This window comes from Zootoca vivipara, chromosome 6, assembly GCF_965207765.1.
Source record: "Zootoca vivipara chromosome 6, rZooViv2.hap1.1, whole genome shotgun sequence".
Lineage (NCBI taxonomy): Eukaryota > Metazoa > Chordata > Lepidosauria > Squamata > Lacertidae > Zootoca > Zootoca vivipara.
Genome location: NC_142589.1, coordinates 40,771,934 through 40,792,490, shown reverse-complemented (window position 1 = coordinate 40,792,490; position 20,557 = coordinate 40,771,934). Strand labels below are relative to the sequence as shown.

The following is a 20,557-nucleotide window of genomic DNA, read 5'->3' as shown; positions in this document are numbered from 1 at the left end:
ATAGACCACAAGTGAGACCTTGAGATCTATGTAAATAGCTCAATGAAGATGTCGCCCCAGCTTTTGGCAGCCATGAAAAATGCAAATTCCATGCTAGGCATCCTTCGGAAAGGAACTGAAAATAAAACCGATGCCATTATACGAATCTATGGTGCAATAACATTTGGATTACAGTATACAGTGCTGGTCACCTCACCTCAAAAGGGTTGGAAAAGTTTCCGAACAGGGCAACCAAAATGATCAAGGGCTTGGAGTGACTCTCCTGTGAAGAAAGGTTGCCATGTTTGGTTTGGAGAAAAGGTGAGTAAGAGGTGAGATGATAGAAATGGATAAAATGATGCCTGGCATGGAGAAAGTGGATAGACAAAAGCTTTTCTCCCTCTCTCACAAAATTAGAACTCGTAGACATGCAGGGAAGCTGAATGTTGGAAGATTCTGGGTAGATAAAAGAAAGCACTTCCTCAGGCAGCACTTATGGAACTGGTTTCTACAGGAGGCAGTGATGGCCACCAATGTGAACGGCTTTAAAAGAAATTAACAGAGGAGAGAGCTATCCATGGCTACCAGCTCCAGCTGTAGCAATGCTTCTGGGAGAGTGCTCTTGGGTTCAAATCCTACTTGTTTGGTTCCCAGAGGCAGCTATTCAACCACTGTGTGAACAGGATGCTGGATCCAGCAGACTCTTCCTTGTTCTTAGGCAGAGCCAACTCATCCTAGTTTTGTCTACACCTGTTTCCAATGGCAACACTGAGATTGAGGGAGAGGAAACTGACAGTGAGTGACACTCCATGGACCGGAGGATGCAAGTGAGCAGGCAAGCAGGCGTGGGCTGGAAGAGGGCAGCTTGCGATTGATGGGGCTTGCATCAAGATGGATGCATGAGAGAATTGCCCTTCTTTGCTGGCCCACACCCCACTTGCTACCAGATCTGAGCAAGCCGGCCAGCCTCTGAGAGGCAGGCCTCTCAGCCCTTCCCCACCCCCCACCCCAGCCCTGGCACAGAAGCCAGCTGGGAAAGGGATATTTCCCTTCAGAATACACTTTAATCCCTAAAGCCCTCATTCCCAACTGCTATCTGCTCCAGCCTCTTCACACACACAATCACGCACATACAATTGTTTTTATTGTTAAATCACTTCAAGATGTTTTATAGGAATGATTCATAAATGTAATGGAAGTGGTATTGAAATGGGATGTTAAATGGTCTTTTACAATGAGGGATTTTTTATTTAAAAACATAACAATCCTGTTACTCAGGAACAACAACTTGTGAAGACGGGAGACTTGGGCAGGGGAGGGTTGCATTTACGTCAAGCAACTCATTTGTTGTCAGACCCTCAGATCTGTGGCCAGGCTCCCTGGCTTCTTACACAAGTTCAGAGGGTATTATATTGAATAGGGGTTATTCTGGGAAAGGATTGGTTGCTGAACTTTATGCAGAATTATTTAATGTTATTTTGGGCCCAATGACAGGATTGGAAACTATTTCGGAGACAAATTTGAAAGCTAGATTAGAGGGGAGGAAATCAGGTTGGAGAAGCCAGTAATATCTATATTGGCAAATATTAGGAAAACTTAAATATTTAACATAGATGATATAGGACCCCCAGTTCAGAAATCTTGCTCTAGACCAGACACCCCCAAACTTCGGCCCTCCAGATGTTTTGGACTACAATTCCCATCATCCTTGACCACTGGTCCTGCTAGCTAGGGATCATGGGAGTTGTAGGCCAAAACATCTGGAGGGCCGCAGTTTGGGGACGCCTGCTCTAGACTGACTGATTAGTATTCTACAGCCTTTAAATGTGTTCGTGGGAGCCGGTTATTGCTTTGTTGTTTCAGTTTTAACTATTTATTTGTGCTTTTATCTTGTGTGATCTACTAGATATAGTATATAAATCTAATAAATTACACACATATACACATGCATGTAAATAACTTGTAAAATTTTACTAGTTGCTGTGCATTTATCTATTGTACAAAAATGGAAAATGTTACAGGAGTCAGATGTGATGCTCTGGTATGAAAACAAATGAAATAATCCTATACTGTATATGAGATTACATACTATTTTAAGGCCTTACAAGGATTGGCTTAACCTTCAGGATGTATAGTGGAATTTTATTGTGTATGTAAACATGCATCATCTACTTCAACAGCTCTTTGGAATTACTGCTCTATTGGGTTTATATGACTTGTTAGGTTTTCCAGGTTGCAGAAGAAACCATAAGAAACTCATAGCAAGTATTGCTTCAGAGTACACTGCATGTGTGCAGGTGGAAAAGCAGACTTGCAAAGTGGTCCCAAGCACATTTTAGACAGTGGTAGGAAGAACAAGAAAAAAACATGCTCCAGCATTCAAACTGCACCATGTGTTATGGTGAAAGAAAATCCCTCTCCACAGCAGCTTTCTTTTTCTACTTGTGATAAAAAAAAATGTATCCCAGGGATGTTGGATGCTGCAACATCTGCCTTAGCCCGCAAAAAGCTTGATGCCCTGGCAACAGGAATAATCTCATTGGTTTGTCACAGCTCTAAAGCCTGTTAAATGGCTTTCTTGATTCTTGGGTTGGGAGCAACTGGGGGCTCTAGTGTGTCACAAAAAGGGGAGATGCATTCAACTAATGAAGGCAATGAAGGAGCCAACAGCCGGTGACCTGCAGTAGTTTACTTTAATTTTGGGGATGCAGTTGAATTAATTAAATTTCACCTATTGACACTGTGCATCCCCTCTCAGTCTGGGCCATCTGTATCCTGCTTGATGTTCCAGTATCAGCAAAAGTGTACATTACATTCTAGCTGTGATTTTGTGCATCGGGTTTGTGTCCGTAAAGAACAACACCGACAGGGATAGAGACAGATTTAAGAGGAGGGATGGAGCAAGAAGACTGCTGAAGGTTTACTCCAGGAAAATGCATGTCAGATGTCACTGAGGCACCCCACCGTGGGATTGGTAGCAATGTAATGAGGGATGCTATGAGGAAGAGGCATCAGGAATAGCTAAGGCTGTGACTAAATAAACATGGCATGATGAAGCTTTTCTTTGAATGAATGACTTGTACATTCAACAGGGTTCATGGAGAGGGGCCCTCTGGCTGTGATAACTGGGAGAGGGGGAGGAAATGCCACTTCAAAAAGCAGTATTGCTAAAAAAAAAAAGCCTTTCCAATTTACCTGTTATCACTCTGGTTTGGCAGCTTCAGGCATAAAAAGGGAGTCAGAATCCTCCCCGAGGATGGGTGATGGTGGGGATAAATCTCTCAGCCAAAGGGTCACATTTCTTCATACCTAACCTTCCAGGGGCTGCTTGCCAATAAGTACATTTGTTCATACATATCAATGCCCCACTAATTCTCTTTTACACATGCATGCACCCCACCCCCCCAGCAGCAAAGATCCAGCTTGGAGACTATCCCCTAAGGAGAGGCAATTAGGCTTCACGTCCCCACCCTGGATATCTATACATTTGAGAACAGCCTCTCGGACAATGAAACTTCTTTTCCAAGACTACTTGGGGAGGATTTTGGCAGAGGCACAGCACACAGAGAGGGTTAACCCTTACCTACCTAAAGGCAACCCCGCAAGGGTCCTTCCCAAAGCAATTAGGCTTGAAAACAGCTTCCTATTGGCTCAAAGGCTGCTTTCAGGCCTAATCCAGCATGCAGGGGTGAGGGTGAGGAGGAGCGCTGCAGGCCATATCGGGTCAGTGGCCTCAAAGTTTCCTATCCATCAATTGCACTGTGACCAGCAATGACTAAGAGAGTGAGCTCCCCCACCAGGCCCATCATGAAACAGAAGCAATTTTTTTCCTCCAAAAAAGTCATTTATTGAACTTGTTAAACATTATTCAAAAATGAAAGATTAAGAGTCTAGATAAAAAGGAAAAAAGTGGTGTAAAAGCAAAATAATAATAATGATGAAAGGAGTTGTCTAACTCATGAACATGCTCCACCACACAAAGAACCAACGCTGCTTCCCAGGACGGACGGGCTTCACGAACTTTTCATCCCTCGCCCACAAGCAGCGCAGGTGGAGGCAATACTTCACTATGGCTGCTGTGACTCACAACCCACTGGCACCTTTGACCTCCAACTATCTTGGCAGGGTAATCCAGAAACAAAAGGGCAGGGCTTGCCAAGCTCTGCCAAACCCCTCATATTCTTGCGGAGGGGCTCCAAGCTAGAAAATAGGAGGAAGATGGGATTAGTGTCTGCGCATCTAACTTGTACAGTACAAAGAGAGGCAGGTGTTGGGTAGGGCCATGGTCTGCTCACACAGAAAAGAACTGGATTATACGGGGCTAACACAGCTGGGGCTCAGACCCTTCTATCCACCCCACACATCTGTAGTGCGGACGTATTTTCCCAGCAAGAGCATTAGAAAAAGAAAAGAAAAAGCCACATTTGGTTAGCAATGATGGGCGCCCTTGTGGAGAGGCTGCTCGAGCCTTGTTAGGACATGCTGGGTGTGGCCAGGCCTTGAAGCATGATCATGAGTCGGCGGGCTGGCTTGCTCAGGCTGTTCTGAGGTTCTGTCTGCAGGAACTGGAAGAGCTTCTGCCGCACTTGGTTCATCACAGAGCCCATGTGGTCGCGGGTGATGGGGTCGCTGTGGTCTAGATGCATCACTGCCTCCTCCAGGTAACTGCAGAGGAGAGAGAGCACAGCACGGTTGTGATCCTGGCTGCAAAACTGCAGGCATGTGTATACAATGACATTCCATGAATGTGTAGGGAATGGGCAGAATTGAGCTCCCCAATTTTCTCAGTTTTATGTGTGGAGAAAGCAAGTTTCCAGACCTTATGGACGCAAAGATGCACTTGAAGGTATGTCTACAACATCTGTTAAACTCAGAAATAATAGAGATAGCTGAATAAGATGTCTAGCAGGTGCAGCTGGGCCTTTAGTGTCCCGCACAGCATCCTTCCACTGCCAGCAAAAACAGACTTGTACAAAGTAAGATAAATAATGAAAGTTTTTCCCAGATGCAGGAATTTTGTCTGCATTTTATAGGGCGGGACATACAGGGCCCTGGTGTGGGAAGCACTTGCCACTTCCCTGTGGAAGGAAAGGGTGCATCTACTGTTGGGCACCACTGGGCAATACTCACTTCAGTTTCAGTTCTGTCCGAGCTCCCAAATCTGAGGAGAGCTGCTGAATGAGAGACAAGAGGACAGGCTGGGACAGTGGGCAGGGGTGCTGCCCAAACACTTGCTGAGGGTCAACTGTCTCACAGACGTAGAGGACTAGGTTCAAATCGGCTGCAGTGAGAGCCTGTAGAGAGAAGAGAGTGTCCTGGTTAGAAATCTACATTTCTAGAGAAGCTCAATATGGCTGAATAAGGCTTTGACCACAATAATGCAGCACTCTTGGCCATTCTCTCCACCTGTCTCTCTCCACTTTGCTAGGACACTGGGAGAAGAGAACCTCCGTTTCTAGGTGCATGTGACCATCCCATACCCATGGCCCAAGGTCTTGTGAGGACACCCAAGGATTAGAGCAGAACTGGAGCACTGGAAGGATTTTAGGACCAAAGCATAACAAAAGGTGCACACAGTCCACCAGCACAGACCTGAACTCACATCTTGTAAGAAAGTAAGAGACAGCCAGGTACTTCCAGGTAGCCTACAAAGCCAAGGTGTGAAGGCAATACCTGGCTTTTTGCCCCCAGGTACAATTAGGCGCACCACGCCTTCCCACTTGGCCATATGATGTCAGGTGTAGGGCAGGTAAAGATGCAGCTGAGCCAAAGTGCAATTGTAGGTAGTGCCAGTCAGTGGCACCTGCAAAGCTTTGTGTGAAGCACTTGGCAAGCGCTGACAATCAGCTGCTGCCGTTGGGGCTTCCCTCCACCGAACTAGGGATAGCAGGTCATCACACAGTGTCATTGTGGCAGGTGGGCAACTCCACCTACCTGTCAAACTTGGGTCAGGGGAGATAAGGATCTGATTTACCAACCGGATCTAGTTTCCCATCCCTTGGTAGTGGGAGTAACATCAACAGGCTCGGCTTTTCCACTTGCCTTGCCCCACACCTTTCAGCATGGAGCCTGCTAAAGTCTGCCGCCTTGCAGACAGTGCTGGAAGGGGTGTTTGGTAGAGAAAAAGCAACTAACATAAAAACTGTGAGCATATGTGAGGCCTGAAAGAGGAGCAGCAGTATTAACCTCCCCAGATGAGGGCTGGGGGAAAGACAGAGATAGACCCAGGCGAAAGCTGGAAGAAAGGCTTCCTTTAAGTGAAGGGTGTGGCTGCCAACTTGTGTGTGTAGAATGGAGAACAGATATCTATTTGGCCTTATACATAGTGTATTTTTATACATAGTGTATTTTTATTTCTTGGTCCAGGTTCATTTTTTCTCATGTTTAGTGTAAAGTAGCTATGTTAGGTAAATTTATTTGCACTGCTTTACAGTAAGCTGTTATGAATTGACTGTTTTTTCCCCATTATGTATTTAGACACTGACACTGCCATTATTTGCAACTATGATTTTTGTTTTAATGTTCCTCATACATTGCTGAAAGCCGCTTTGGACACCATCTTGTGGGAAAGCAGGACACAAACAAATGAGTGACTGATGTTAAACAGCCTGCTATTGCTGTTGGCACACATACCACCATCCAACTGTGTGCGTGTATATATAGCGGCCAATTTAGGATTACACTTTGTGCAACTGATGAAGTGGAGTCTGGTCCACTAAAACATATGGTGTCATGAATGTGTTAGGTCTCTAAAAAGGTGCCACAAGCCTCTGCTGTATTTGCTGCGACGGATTAACACAGCAATCCCTCTGAATACTGCCAGTCAGTTTCACTGGGAGATCCCAAGTTCTACTATAATGAGAGAAGAATAAAAATATCTCTATCCATTTTCTCCACACCATACCCTATCTTATAAACCTCAGACTTAAAAACATTGATGGAAAACAACCCTTTCCTCAAACTTGAGTGGAAGTATGAAAGAGACAGCAAAAGTATGCCAAGGAGTAATTAATCCATGCTAAACTGCCTTGAACGCACAACATATAGATTGGTTATATATGCACCAGGAGGGCTAAGTAGTCATGATTAAATGATACACTTTGAACTATAAGACAGCTGCTCTGGGCGCCCCCTGCTGGTTCTAAGGCAGACCACCAGCTGCCCCTTTGTGACTCCCAGAAAGATGCCTCCAGAAAGGATTGGGAACCTGTGACCCATCAGACGCTGTTGGGACTACAACTCCCAGCATCCCAGCCTATTAGCTATCTGGTCGGGGCTGATGGGAGTTGGAGTCTAACAACACCTGGAGAGCCACGGGTTTCTTCTCTTTAAAAACCTCACTGTTCTCTCTGCTGAGCTTTGTGAATGCTTCCTTGAGGATGTGGCCATCTGGGTCCTTCAGAGAGCAGTTGCATAGCCAGTGTGTTGCCTCTATGGGTGGAGAGATGCGTACCTGCTGGAAGGCTTGATTCAGGTGCCCCTGCTGCAACAGCTGTAACACGTGAGCCTGCTGGGACTGGAAGTCAAGGTGAGTGGCAGGGATCGGAGTGCCTGCAGCAGAGCGCATGGCCTGCATGATGCTGGAGGTGACGGCAGCCTGCTGCTCCTTCATGGCCATGCTCACCTCCCCTTTGATCACCCGCTGGACCTGGGCCAGGATGGACTCCTGCATGCTGGAGAGAAGGGAAAAAAGGAACTTGGAGGGGCTGTGTAGATCGGGGGGGGGGGCAGAAGTGGGAAGTCTGCAGGAGCAAGAGACTGCTTGTACAGTGGTACCTCGGTTTATGAACACAATTGGTTCCGGAAGTCTGTTCATAAACTGAAGCGTTCATAAACTGAAGCGAACTTTCCCATTGAAAGTAATTGAAAGTGGATTAATCCATTCCAGACGGTCCGCGGAGTAACCGTTCATAAACTGAAGCGAACTTTCCCATTGAAAGTAATGGAAAGTGGATTAATCCGTTCCAGACGGGTACGCGGAGTACTTAAACTGAAGCGTTCATAAACTGAAACATGGGTGTAATTGGTTCCGGAAGTCTGTTCATAAACTGAAGCGTTCATAAACTGAAGCGAACTTTCCCATTAAAAGTAATGGAAAGTGAATTAATCCGTTCCAGATGGGTCCGCAACGTTCGTAAACCGAAAATTCATAAACCGAGGTGTTCATAAACCGAGGTTCCACTGTACATAATTCCAGATAACGTTCCTATTTCGTTCTCTGAACATTGTGCCCATTTCCAAGACAGAGCAGAGAAGACCCTGGACGTAGGGAAGCTTCCAAAACTGATATTGCCCAGCTGGTATGAACAGAAAACTGCACTGCTTATGACCAGTGTGGCAGGGCAGGGGAATTTCAAAGGGTGTGTGCGCCCTGTTTTCTCATCTTATATGTGAAGGATCAGATGAGTCAGATCTCAGGACCCACTGCTATCAATCTGGAACAAGACTCTCTGTTTTGCCATTCTTTCTATGGGAGATGCCCCCATCTGCTCTGCCACTCACTTGCCCACGATGACGTGAAGCTGATGCTGCACCTCGGAGTGCATGCTGGCCGTAATGGTGGCTGCCAGCTGATCAGTTGTGCTCTGGAAGTTGTTGACCAGCTGCCGGAGCTGGCTCACCACAGAGTCCCGGGCATCCTGCTCTCGCGCTTTCTTACTCTTCATGTGGGTCTCCAGCTGCTGAATATCTACAAGAGAAGATTCAATTACTCAAAAGCCAGCTGGGTACCATTGGAGTCCATTCCCACGGCCTCTGGCCTCTCTACCACATCACCCTCAAATCCAACTCCCCTTCATGTTCCCGAAGCCTTCATATTTTAAATTCTGCAGCAAGACACGAAAAAACACACAGGAGTTTTGTCTAATGCAGGGGTGGGCCTCACTTGTGGCCCTCTGGGTGTTGCTGGACCACAAACCCCCATCATTATGTTTTTATATGTGCTGGAAGCTGCCCAGAGTGGCTGCAGAAACCCAGCTGAATGGGTAGGGTATAAATAATAAAATCATCAACATCATCATCATCATCCCTGGCATTGGGCCATGCAGGCAGGAAATGATGGGAGTTATAGTCCAATAACATCTGAAGGGATGCAGGTTCCCACCCCTGATCTAAGGAACCTTTTTTATTTCTGCTGAGGAACAGGGGTTTTCTGAATGCACAATGTGAAAATGTTCGAGAGAGATTTGGGCGATTGCCTAAACTGCTGGTCTGGTACGCTCACATTGTGTTTCTCCAATGGCAACCACAAGACTCTTCACCAGGAGCATTGCCCCATTCTCAAAGGTTCTGGGCAGTAAGAAAGGAGAAAGCATCTCACTAACAATTTCATTTCAACTCCATTCAAGAACCTTAAAGATTTAACAAGTATTAGGTATCCTGACCTACCAGCTGAACCCTGACTCCTAAAAGCTGACCTGAAGAGGAAGACCTTCTCAAGGGATGCTCAGGCATTTTTTTCAAATGGAGAGGGCACTAGTGTCTTGAAGCAACCACCTAGAAAGCCTCCTGGTTCACCCTTTTTGTCATAAAAGGTACTGCTAAGAAGGTACTTGTAGTTTAGGAGAACGAGAAGGGATCTTGTGGAGCAAGCAGGCTCCAAAATATACTGCTGTTCAAGTCAAGGAAGTGCTTCATCGGTCAAAATCTGAACCATGAATTGTGCCCTAAAATCAACAGAAAAGTAAGTCTGTAGGACTGGAGCAATGTGCCGCTCCTGTGTTCTGCACCAGCTACTTAGGCCTGAGCTTGACAAAAGGTGTTGCAGCTTTATCACCTTAAGAGCAGTCCCAGCTAGCAGCCACCACTGGACCATAAGTCTACATAGCCCAGAATCCTGTTCCCACACTACTTAGCTGCTTCCAGGAAGCCGACATGCTGGAGAAAAAGGTATGAGTCTTTCTACATAGCTTTCTGGTAGCCTCCAAGCACGGGATGTTCCATTTAACCATAGTGGCTGGTAGCCTTAAGAAACCCTCCCCTCCAGATTCATGAAAGAGAAGCCTATCAAGGCTAGTGGATATGATGATGGCTTTTCAAAAGGGCATTCCTGCTTTATGGAGGCTCTTCTTTGCCCCACAGTTCTGTAAACTAGTGTTTCCCATGGCTGACAGTATACAAAGCTGAAAATGAGAGAAGCAGAGAGTGGGGCATACATTCTTGTGTGCCTTGCTTGAAGGTGTCATTGATCTGCTGGAACATTGATTGACAGCTCTTCTCAAAAGCAGGAAGCACCACACTCTGGAACGCCTCCCTGTATGCCGACTGCATGGGGCCTTGCAAGGCATCAGCAGCCGCCCGGGCAATGGCATCTGTAAGGTTCTGCAATTAAAACACAATCACAGCTCCATTCACTGAGGTTTCTGGTCTAAAAAGGTGTCACAGCCGTCAAAAATATGAGGCGATGTCTGGCCTAGCACATCCACACCTTGAAAAGGCGCTAGGAGGCAGCAGTGTTGCAGCTGAATGGGCAGCCTGACAAGCACTCGTACCCCAGCACCACAAACCAGCTTCCCTCCCTGTCAAACTGGCAGGAATCTGCTCCCAGCAGCCAACCCCACCCCATTACCTTTGATTTCACCAGTTTGGTGACGTTCTCCTTCAGCATCCCCTCAATGGCTGTAAGTTTGGTGGCAATGGTGTTATTCAGCTGCCCAGTGATGGGATCCAAAGTCTTGGAAACGCCTTGTTAGCAGAGAGACAGCAAAACAAAAGTCATGCCCCCATTTTATCCCTCTTAAATAAATGAAGAAATATGTGAGGATCTTGGGAAGAGGTCCAAGCATGGACCATCCCTTGAAACAATGGCATCAACCCTTCCTGCTTTGTTAACTCTCCAGGGAGAAAGAACCTGGAACGGGTCACTTATCTGTAGCAGAGAAAACTCTTGGGCTCTGCTCTCAGCAAATCCTGGGAACCCAGATCTTCCCTGGGCTGGCTGCATTGCCTTTCCTGTTTTTCTCTTCAAAATCCAAACCCCATGCCAGAAAGCTTTCTGGGCACCACAGGATAACCGCTTTTATGAACTCCCGCTTTTATGAACTTGGTGCCCTACAGATGGACCAACACTCTCCCATCAGTCCCAGCCAGCACCAATGGGAGTTGTAGTCTAAAGCATGGGGGGGGGGAGGGTGTGCAGGATGGAGAAGGCTGCTCTACTTCCAAAGAAGCACCTCCTTTGTTGTTTTGCAAACTGATCAGAATCCAAGATGCGGGACTTACACGGGGGCACCGTCTTTTTCATCTCCTCGCGGATGGTCCTTTCCAGCCGGTTGCAGGCAACCGTGGAGAGGGACTGGGAAAGCTGCTGGGACAGGTGCTCCTGCAGTTGCCCACTGCGCTGCTGTCCCTCAGCTAAGGCCTGGTCCAGCCTCCGCTCTGAAACCACAGGAGTTAAGGAAAGCAAAGGGAGAGACCATGGCTCTGTGGTAGGGGACATGCATGGCATACAAATGGTCTCTGCCACCTCCGGCTACAAAGGAAGATGCAGCAGGTGCTTGGAGAGGCCTCGGCCCTAAACTCTGTGGACAGCCGCTGCTGAGCTAGATGATCAACAGCCTGACCTAGCATGGGGCAGTCAGCTATATTTAAACATGTGGTTTTAAAAAAGGATCAGGGATTCCAATAGAAACTGGCCACAGTCCTCATAAGCGCTCAGCTTTGAATGGGACAAACCCATGACTGAGAGGGGCCCAGAAGGCACTTTTCTGGGAAGGATACGCTCCTGCTCTTGCTGGGAATCCACCACTCGCTCAATGTGGCCCATGAGGGAGCTCTGTACAGCATCCAGGTGGTCGGTGAGCCTCTGCATGAGTTCCATCTGGTTCTGTCTCAGTTCAACAATCTCCCTCTGCTGGGTCCTCAGAAGAGACAACAGCTCATCCTGGTACTCAGGAGCGACCTATTGGAAGAAGAGGCAGGGGAAATGTAAGCACGCCAAGCACTCTCAGTGGATCCTCTCTGTGTTACATGGGAGGCAGCAACATAAAGAGTTCAACCCACTGATAGGGAGCCACTTTAGAGAAGGGCAAACAAAGCAAATCTCAAGGTGCAGAAAGTCCCAGGCTCAGATGAGTATCCTAGTGGAGGAACATGGTAGATAAACCACAGGCAAATAAAAATATGAAGAATTTTTTTAACAATTTATTTGTGCTTTTATCTTGTGTCTCTAGCTTCTGAACTGCCATGAGATCTTTTGACGAAGGGTGGTGTAGTAGTAGTAGTAGTAATATGAGGAAGATCAACTACCGAAATTATTGAGTGTTGCCTCAATACTGGGTCGTTTTAAAGAATAGCATGAAATAATCAAGCTCCAAAAAGATTTCTTGTTTTGGTACGGATTTCATAATAATAATGATAATAATAATTTTATTATTTATACCACACCCATCTGGCTGGTTTCAAAACTCTTGACATCTGCAACACAGACCAGGTGGAGTGTGTGAGGCAGAATCAAGAAGAAAATCATATTCTGTCTCTGCCAGACATCAATGCAATCACAGAAGAGCAATTGAGTTCTGAGTCAATATTTCTCTTGAGGCAGACAAAGCTTCTGATTGCCATGAACAGATCTCAACATAATCCTTCATTTTTGGATTCCCAAAACAAATTTAGACGATGGATGAGGGCAATCTATAATATCTGTAATTGACTTGATGTACCCCTAAACATCTGGACGGCAACAGGTTGGCGGTGGGTGAACTATATATTAAAAAGCAGTGGCCAGAGTCTTAGCAAAAGGTGTCAGACCAGAACATAATAATGTTAAAAAAGGGCCTAAGACATGGGGGTGTCCATTTACCCACTTCTCCACCTTTTAAAAATTGAGTCTTTGAACCATAAGTCTGTACAATTCCATAGGAGGAAGAGATGTAAGGCATCCCCCATGGCATGAATGTGGCACCTGTACACCTTTTCCTGATTTCATGTGGGGAGTGAGGGGAGCATGGAGAGAGAGAGAGGGAGGGAGGGAGGGAGGGAGGGAGGGAGGGAGGGAGGGAGGGAGGGAGGGAGGGAGGGAGGGAGGGAGAGAGAGAGACAGACAGACAGACAGACAGACGAAATGAACAGAGCTATAGAAGGAAGGGAAGCTCAGTGCAAGCAGTGAGTTGGAATCTCTGGCAAAAGTGACTTTTCCCTCTCTCTGCAGCCTGCCAGACTAGGAGGAAGAGGGTTGAGGAGGACGAGAGAGAAGTCCTATTTATGATCCCTGACACAAGAAAAAGTTCCCCACCCCACCTTTAGGGAAGGAAGAACTGAAAGCTTTGCTGTATATGGAATTTCTAAAAGAAAAATACTCACCTGCTGATCAAAGGATCTTGGGGACTGTTGAACATCCCTGGAACTGAAGGGAAGATGTTAATGCGACGACTGCGTGAATTGCTCATCACAAGCACTGAATGCATAACCAGGGGGATTATACCAGAAATGTGGCCTGCTACAAATGTCCTGACTGCTTCAAAAAAAATAAAGCATGTCTTTTCTGACTTGGAAATGGCTCTGCTACAGGGTGGTTACCTCTACACACACACACACACACACACACACACACACACACACACACACACCAATTGAAAAGTACAGAGAGCTGAATGAAGACTTAAGAACAAAATTTCTACACTTCTGCTCATCTCTTCCTCCCTAATGACCAAGAGGAGGAACAAACACAGGATTTGTTATTAATTTCACCAGTTCCGTGCTCGTTGATACGTGCAAAACAGTGATCATGGTTTAAAATCAATTCCCATCAGCTTCAAAACAAGTTACCTTCAAGCCATCCATGGGTTATGAATCTGGCTTGTTTTGCGAACTAGGTTTTATTTTAAACCCTGATTCCTGGTTTGTATGTAATGACAAGCCAGGAATCAGGAAAGAAGCACAGAACCCTGATTTATTCCTCCTCCTGGCTGAGGAGGAGCAGAAGAGGGGAAAGCTAGAGCCTAAGGCTTCACAGGCTCGCAGAGGCTTGGCCACTTAATACAAACCCTACCACCGCTTCCAACCTTTGCCTCCACTTTGCCATCATTCCCAACCTTCCAAGCAGCATTTGCTCACCCATCATCTTTCTTCCCCTTCCTCTTTAGCTTTGGGGAGGCTCGAGGCGACACTTTGGCTTTCCAGTCCTTCACAGGCAGCCGCTGTGCAGCTGCTTTGGCACTAAATCCACCAGACGTAGAAGCCAAGCTTGCAACTTCATCATCATGGTCACTGCAGAGAGAAGCCAGTCCTGATGAGTCCTTGCCCCAACACAGCAGTCTTAAGGCAGACCCTGTGGTCAGCAACAGGAAAGGGGCAGAAGCCACTTAAGTGGAACTGGGGTAATGTGCCAATGGACACTGCCACAATCTTCTACAAGAAAGCAGTCTCTAGTTTCAAAATTAAAACTGCCAAGGGGAAAAGAGAGGGGGATTGGCACCTGCCAATACCTTTGTTCAGCACTGGCATCCTGGCTGTCATGCTGCAGGAGGTGGTAGCTGTGCCTGTGGTAGGAGCTCTTGTGTTTCTCTTCCACTTCATTCCTGGGGCTAAGGGCAGAGGAGACCGGGGAAGAGGAGGAAACAATTCCATCACACTGAAGTTATTCTGCCTCCTTTTATTTATCTAACGTTCTTATATGCCCCTTTATGTTACACAGACTTCAAAGTGAGCTTCCATAGAAATATACAGCTATAGTAAGAAAGGGTTGTATAAGTACTCAGAGGAGACCCACTGAAATTCATGGGCCTATGTTAGTGGTGTCCATCTACTCTGTGCAGAACTAAGATTGGCTAGAACTCAAAACAAACAAAGTATCATACCATTCAAAGTATACAAAACAATTCTTAGCAGTTCTCATGCCACTCAACAACAGAACAAGAAAGAGGGCCGAATTGGAGAAAACAGAGTCGGCTCCAAAGGCTCTTATAAGCAAATGGGTCTGGCAAAACCCATTAACGTTGTGGCAATCCAGGCTTATGAGTGGAGGAAGTTCCATAACTGGGGTGCCACCACAGATAAGGCCCTCTTCCAGGCCCCTGCAGAATGAGCAGCACTCACAGACAGGACCACTAGTAGCACCCCTACTGCTGGCTTCAGGGCTTGAGACAGTTGGTATAGTGGGGTACTCTGGCAAGTACTGAAGTCTCAGATCTCATCCATGCAAAGGATGGGAGCTGAGCACTCAGGTACAAAGTAAGTGCTGAAGCTTTCATTTCTGTGTGAAACACCCAGAGCAAATACTGTATGATTTTCTTTCAGGCTGGTCTGTGGGCTCAAACCAAACATAGCTATTAAAAGAAAGGGTCAAACAGTAGAGCTGGGGTTAGGCAGCAATTGAGTCAATGGAGACTTATTATCTCTTATTTTATTTATAGTCTCCAAGGCAAGGCACATCACTCTCCTCCTCCATTTTAGCCCTACAACAACTTTCTGAATTAGGTTAAGCAGAAAGATAACAAGCCCACCCAGTGAGCCTCGTGGCCAAGAAGGGATTTGAACCTGGGTCTCTACAGCCTTAGCTCAACAATCTAATAAACACTATGCAACACTAGACATGACTGCAATAGGTGGAGGGGAAGTGGCAGAGCAGGCTTTGCATGCAGAAATCCCCAGGTTCAATTCCTGGCATCTCCATTTTAAAAGAATCACGTGACGTGACAGGGCTGGCATAGGCCTCTCTATCTCTGCCATTCCTGGGGAGCCACTGTCACCACTACCTACTCAATGGGCCAGATGGACAAATAGGCTGACCTGGGATAAGGCAGCTGCTGATTTCCTGTGTAGAAAGGAGATGGGAGTTCAAGACAACATGTGATGGCCCATATCAGCAGTAGAGAACTTGTGATCCTGGACATTATCTTGCTGGACTACAACTCCCAACATCCAAAGCCATTGGCTTTGCTGGCTGTGGCTGATGGAAAGAGGACTCCAAAAACATCTGGAGGGCCAAGATTGGCGCTTCCCCAAAAGAAAAGAAGGAGATAGCAGGTACCTGTCTGCCATGCTGTTCCTGGTCTCCCTGGTGATGTCAGGGGCAGCTGGCCACGGTTGGCTCACGCCAGCGTCAGAAGCCACATTTTCCTGAGGTAAGGCCGCCTCCAGCAGCGAAGGCGCAGTCAGCATGTCCACTTCATTGGGGGCCATGTCCAAAGAGTGATGGCTGTGCTCCGAGCTGTGACGATTCCGCGGGGAGAGCAAGTGCAAGGCTGATGCTGCGGAAGCCATACTGTCCGCGTGGTGGTTGGAATCCAGGATCTCTGCAGGGAGCCCAGGGGGGCCCCCTCCAAAGCTGCGCTGCAGAGTCTCAGAGGCAATCTCTGGGATGTCCTGAGACATGGCGGTAGAGGCAGAGGAAATGACGTCTGGGGAGCGCTCACGAGTAGGCGAAGACTGGGGCACCACCAGAGGCTCCACTTCCTGCCGCTCTAGCACAAGAGGGGCATTCCCTGGGGAAACCTTGACCAGAGAGGGGAGAAAGTTAACCTTTTCCCTTCCATTCTCCACACTACCTAGGAAATTTACTTAGATGCCCAATTGTCTTGACAACCTTCCTTCCTAATCCCATTTTTTCTTTCTTACATTTTTAGGTATATATAGGCTGCTTTTTGGAAGATGCCCCCAGAGCAGTGTACAATTAACACAGCAAATCAAAAACATGATGATGATTTGTACATAGTGAGGAAACAGATTAAAAGTTTTGCAATATTTACTGATCATTTTATTACTCTGTTTTTATTAGGCCTTTCCCTTATAAAGCTTAGGGCAGCATATATGATTACCCCAGTTTTATCCTCAAAACATGAGATAAGCCTCAATTCTATGATTCTAGGTGGCACAGGAAACTCAGGACTGAAAAGAGGTCATGGGGAATACCTGTATATCTTTAACACACAGCTTGATACAACTATATGTCTTGGGGCAGCTTACATAAGCGAAGATATTTTTCTACATGCAATGACCACGTTGGGGCACCCCCTCTTCCTATTTATGGGGAAGAACACATGTTGAACTCAGTATGGCAGAAATCAGACAATATACCCGAGACCAGTGCACTCTAGTGCAGGCATGGGGAACCTTTGGGCCTCCATATGTTGGCTGGACTCCAACTCCCATCAGCCCTAGCCAGCATGGTTGATGGGAGTTGTAACCAGTATCATCTGGGGAGGGGGACTGGTTCCCCACCCCCTGCTCCAGTGGCTTTGGGCACCCATACCACATGCACACCATGTGGAAGATGACACAGTCAGGGAGAAAGATAGATCCTTGCATGCTCATAGAGAATCCACCTTACCGGGATGGGAGCCTTTGGGGTCAGTTTGTCAGGAAGGCCAGGGAGGAGGACTGAATGACTCCGAGGGCTTGTCTGCAGACTTCCACTGCTGCCGCTTAGGGTAAGGCTACTATCCAGCTGCATCTTTGGGCTCAGAGACACTTCTTCAGCCGGCCTGCAGCGGGCAAAAGGCAAATTTGTCCATAGAGGTTACAAAAGAGTGTGGTCTTGCCAACCCCAATTAAAAATCAGCCCAGGGAGAAGGGTTCTGACCACAGCATGCTTAAGGAACTGTGTCATTGACTTTACTGTCCTATGGGACTGTCACCCAAGCAACACTCTCAGAAAGAAGACTTCCTTGGGGGACACTGTATGGGAGAAGATGAGACAATGAATGCTGAAAAGCTAGAAGGGGACCTACAAGGGGTGGTCATCCATTCCCTCAAGTAATTCAGAGCTGTGGTGAGAAGCTAGTGGGAGAGCAGTGACTGCAGTCTTAACTTGTCTCATTATCTGTTAGTACATGAGAAATCTGAAGCCTAATGGCCCCTCGTGGTTCTTGCCTGGTAAACAATGCTGAACTGGCCTCTGGGCTCCTCTAAATCCTACAGCTACATTCCAAGGAACAGGGGTTCATCCCCTGTCCTGCAAGTCTAGGATCCTCCACTATCTGCCTACAAGGTCACTTCATTACCAGCCTCTGCTATTTGTTCCAATTATATGAAGCAAAACCTACAAATCTCAGGAAATTTTCTGGGGAATTGAGCTGAAGAACAAAGGGGATGCCTCTCCTTGGGAATAGGGATAGCGCATTTGACAGCTTCAACTCTGAAGATGCCAGAAGCTCCACCTTTAAAAAAGCTCCCTGAGATATCCCTGTGAGCCATTTCATTTTCATGCCTGATTCTGAAGGGAGTCTACTCACCCTTGAAAGCACTCAGTGGGTAGCACTGGGAAGGAGTCCTTGCCTAGGGCTTACCTGGGAATGGAGGGGTCACTGACGGAAGAAGTGCTCATGGTTGTGACAGCTGTGAGGGAACTAATGCTGCTTCCAGGTGACACCGTGACCTGGCACAGAAAACTCAATGGTGTTAGAAAACTCTGCCAGCAAGCATTTTAATTGAATACATACACAGTATTGCCTGCTGGTAAACACTCCTCTTGTACTACTACTACTATATGGAGTAAATTAACTCTGCACCACCCGAAAACTATTTTGCCATTATAAGAAGCACCATACTTCCCCTTACTTCTGCTTACAATTCTGACTTTTTTAAAGCTTGTTTTTAACTTTGACTTTTACTGACATTTTTAATGTATATTTTATATTCTTTGTAAACAGCTCAGAGGTTTTACTTACAATTAAGTGGCATACAAAGTGGTATATAAATTGGGTCAAATAGTTCCAATTAGTGCTTACGGTAGAACAGATTTGAGTAACTGCTGGCTTAAAAATATATACAAGGAACAGTGGAAATTGCTTCTCTGTTCTTTGTTGTCCTGAGAACCATCTAATCCAGCTTCCCCCAACATGATGCTCCCTAGATATTTTGGATGGCAACTCTCATCAGCCGCGGCCAGCAGAGCCAGTAGTCTAGAAGTCCCATCATTCCAAGTAACATCTGGAGGGCCACAGGTTCTCCACTCCTGCTATAAGCAATCCCAAGTATTTTATGTCATAATGTCCAAACTGAAGGCAGCAAAGGAATTTGCTCCCATCTAAAACACACTCTAAGGAGGTTACCTGCTGCAGAGATGTACTGGGAGTCATGAATGCATCTGGAGTCATGAGTTTGGGTTTTGTGTCATTGGAAGTGGAGAGGAAATCCACGGGAACAGATAGCTCTGAAATGCGGCGCAAGTCAGGCTGTGAGCCATGCACGGATCCCTTCTCTGATCCAAGCCCTTCTGTGCCCAGGTCAGCAAGATGATCTGGGAATGCTTCAAAACATACCAGACAGTTTAAAAGCAACTTGTACAGAGAGGGAAAACAGACATTTAAAACCACACAGGCTCCTTCCACCAGCCACTCAGTTAAATTAATATTAACACACACAGGTTGGGGAGGGGTGGGGGTACAGATTGCAAGACAAACCAAAGTCCCTGGCTATTCCCAGAGACTTGGCAGCAAAAGTCAGGGTCAGGCAACATTTTGTCCACAGGCAGAGAAACCTAGGCTAGACAAAGGTGCCTTATATCAGATCAGACTCTTTGTTCATATAGCCCAGCATGGTCTACTCTGCCTGGCAGCAACTGGAAATGCCAGGGACTAAACCTATATATAAATAAATGTAATAAACAAGCCAATACATCTTCTGATGTACTCTACCACTGAGTTAAGGTCCCTTTCCTGAAATGAAGTCCCACAATTTCCACTGTCAGCTTTGAGAGATAGCAAACTTTCAAATTAGGGTACCTTGGTATCAGATGGGATAGTCAAATTAACAAGGAAACACAAATATATTTTAGAACAGAGGACTCACCAAAATCTTCATGGGAGCCATGGGGAGGAATTGGAGCAGCTGTGTCTGGACTATGGAGAGGTTGGAATCTGATCTGCACATCCTGAAGGGCCCTGCAACATCCAGATAGATTGTTTTGGTTTACAAACTTGGCCTCGACAGGCATGCTAAACAAGCAACGCTGCTTTGTGCAAAAGACCAGTAGCAGACAGAGATCTCATTAAAGCAGGGCACTCCACTGCCACTTCTCATTTGCATCTGACACTTGTAGCTTGTTTGCTAAAGCTTCATGCACAGGTGCAATTGGGTCCCCACTGCTCCCCTGCACATGCATGCCTTGTGATCCTGCAATCCACAACATCCCCCATTAAAGAGATGTTCATAATCCCAATTGTTCCAACAACAAAATGTTTGCATTATCTGCACCTAATATTTGCATTGCATTCCAAGTGCAGAATGAGGGTTTATTTGGTACATAACTGGAATTATTTTGGTGTGTGAACCACTTGCATTATGACTTAACCCTTTGGTCACAAAGCGTAGGACTGCTGCTTTGGGAGCAGCAAGCATGAAAGGTCACTTCAGGGCAGCTGAGAGGCAATTAGTTACCTATGGTACCATCCCATCTTGTGGGCTGGCAAAAACTGAGCCTGTATTAAGTCAGTAGTCTTGTGACAAAATTAAAGGGCAAGCCTGGAGAACAGCTGTCCTGCAAAATACTCACTTGGTGTGGACACAAAAGAGTTTGATCAGCACCCCTGCTGCTGATTCTACTGCTCCAGTACCTTGAGTACCTTCTAAGAAGAAGAAGAAAATGGATGAAATTTTATTTTTCTTTATAACGAAATATATATAATGCTTGGTTGTAATA

General features: G+C 46.4%; 1 protein-coding gene across 2 annotated transcripts in view; it reads right to left on the bottom strand.

Annotated features, from left to right (window-relative positions):
* Positions 1 to 3,801: 3,801 nt before the first annotated feature.
* Positions 3,802 to 20,557, bottom strand: part of EDC4 (enhancer of mRNA decapping 4) — a 38,548-nt gene continuing 21,792 nt past the window's right edge. The window contains exons 13-29 of one of the 2 annotated variants that reach the window (XM_035118964.3): positions 20,411 to 20,483; positions 19,708 to 19,799; positions 18,969 to 19,165; positions 18,204 to 18,292; positions 17,246 to 17,399; positions 15,947 to 16,410; positions 14,403 to 14,501; positions 14,032 to 14,184; positions 13,279 to 13,321; positions 11,698 to 11,878; positions 11,200 to 11,355; positions 10,547 to 10,662; positions 10,134 to 10,299; positions 8,482 to 8,668; positions 7,433 to 7,652; positions 5,110 to 5,273; positions 3,802 to 4,644 (exon numbers count right to left, since the gene is read on the bottom strand). In XM_035118964.3, the coding sequence (XP_034974855.2) occupies positions 4,452 to 4,644; positions 5,110 to 5,273; positions 7,433 to 7,652; positions 8,482 to 8,668; positions 10,134 to 10,299; positions 10,547 to 10,662; positions 11,200 to 11,355; positions 11,698 to 11,878; positions 13,279 to 13,321; positions 14,032 to 14,184; positions 14,403 to 14,501; positions 15,947 to 16,410; positions 17,246 to 17,399; positions 18,204 to 18,292; positions 18,969 to 19,165; positions 19,708 to 19,799; positions 20,411 to 20,483 (2,747 nt within the window). In that variant the 3' untranslated portion in view covers positions 3,802 to 4,451. The remainder of the gene's footprint in view (positions 4,645 to 5,109; positions 5,274 to 7,432; positions 7,653 to 8,481; positions 8,669 to 10,133; positions 10,300 to 10,546; positions 10,663 to 11,199; positions 11,356 to 11,697; positions 11,879 to 13,278; positions 13,322 to 14,031; positions 14,185 to 14,402; positions 14,502 to 15,946; positions 16,411 to 17,245; positions 17,400 to 18,203; positions 18,293 to 18,968; positions 19,166 to 19,707; positions 19,800 to 20,410; positions 20,484 to 20,557) is intronic. The other variant, XM_035118965.3, reaches the window with a different exon arrangement.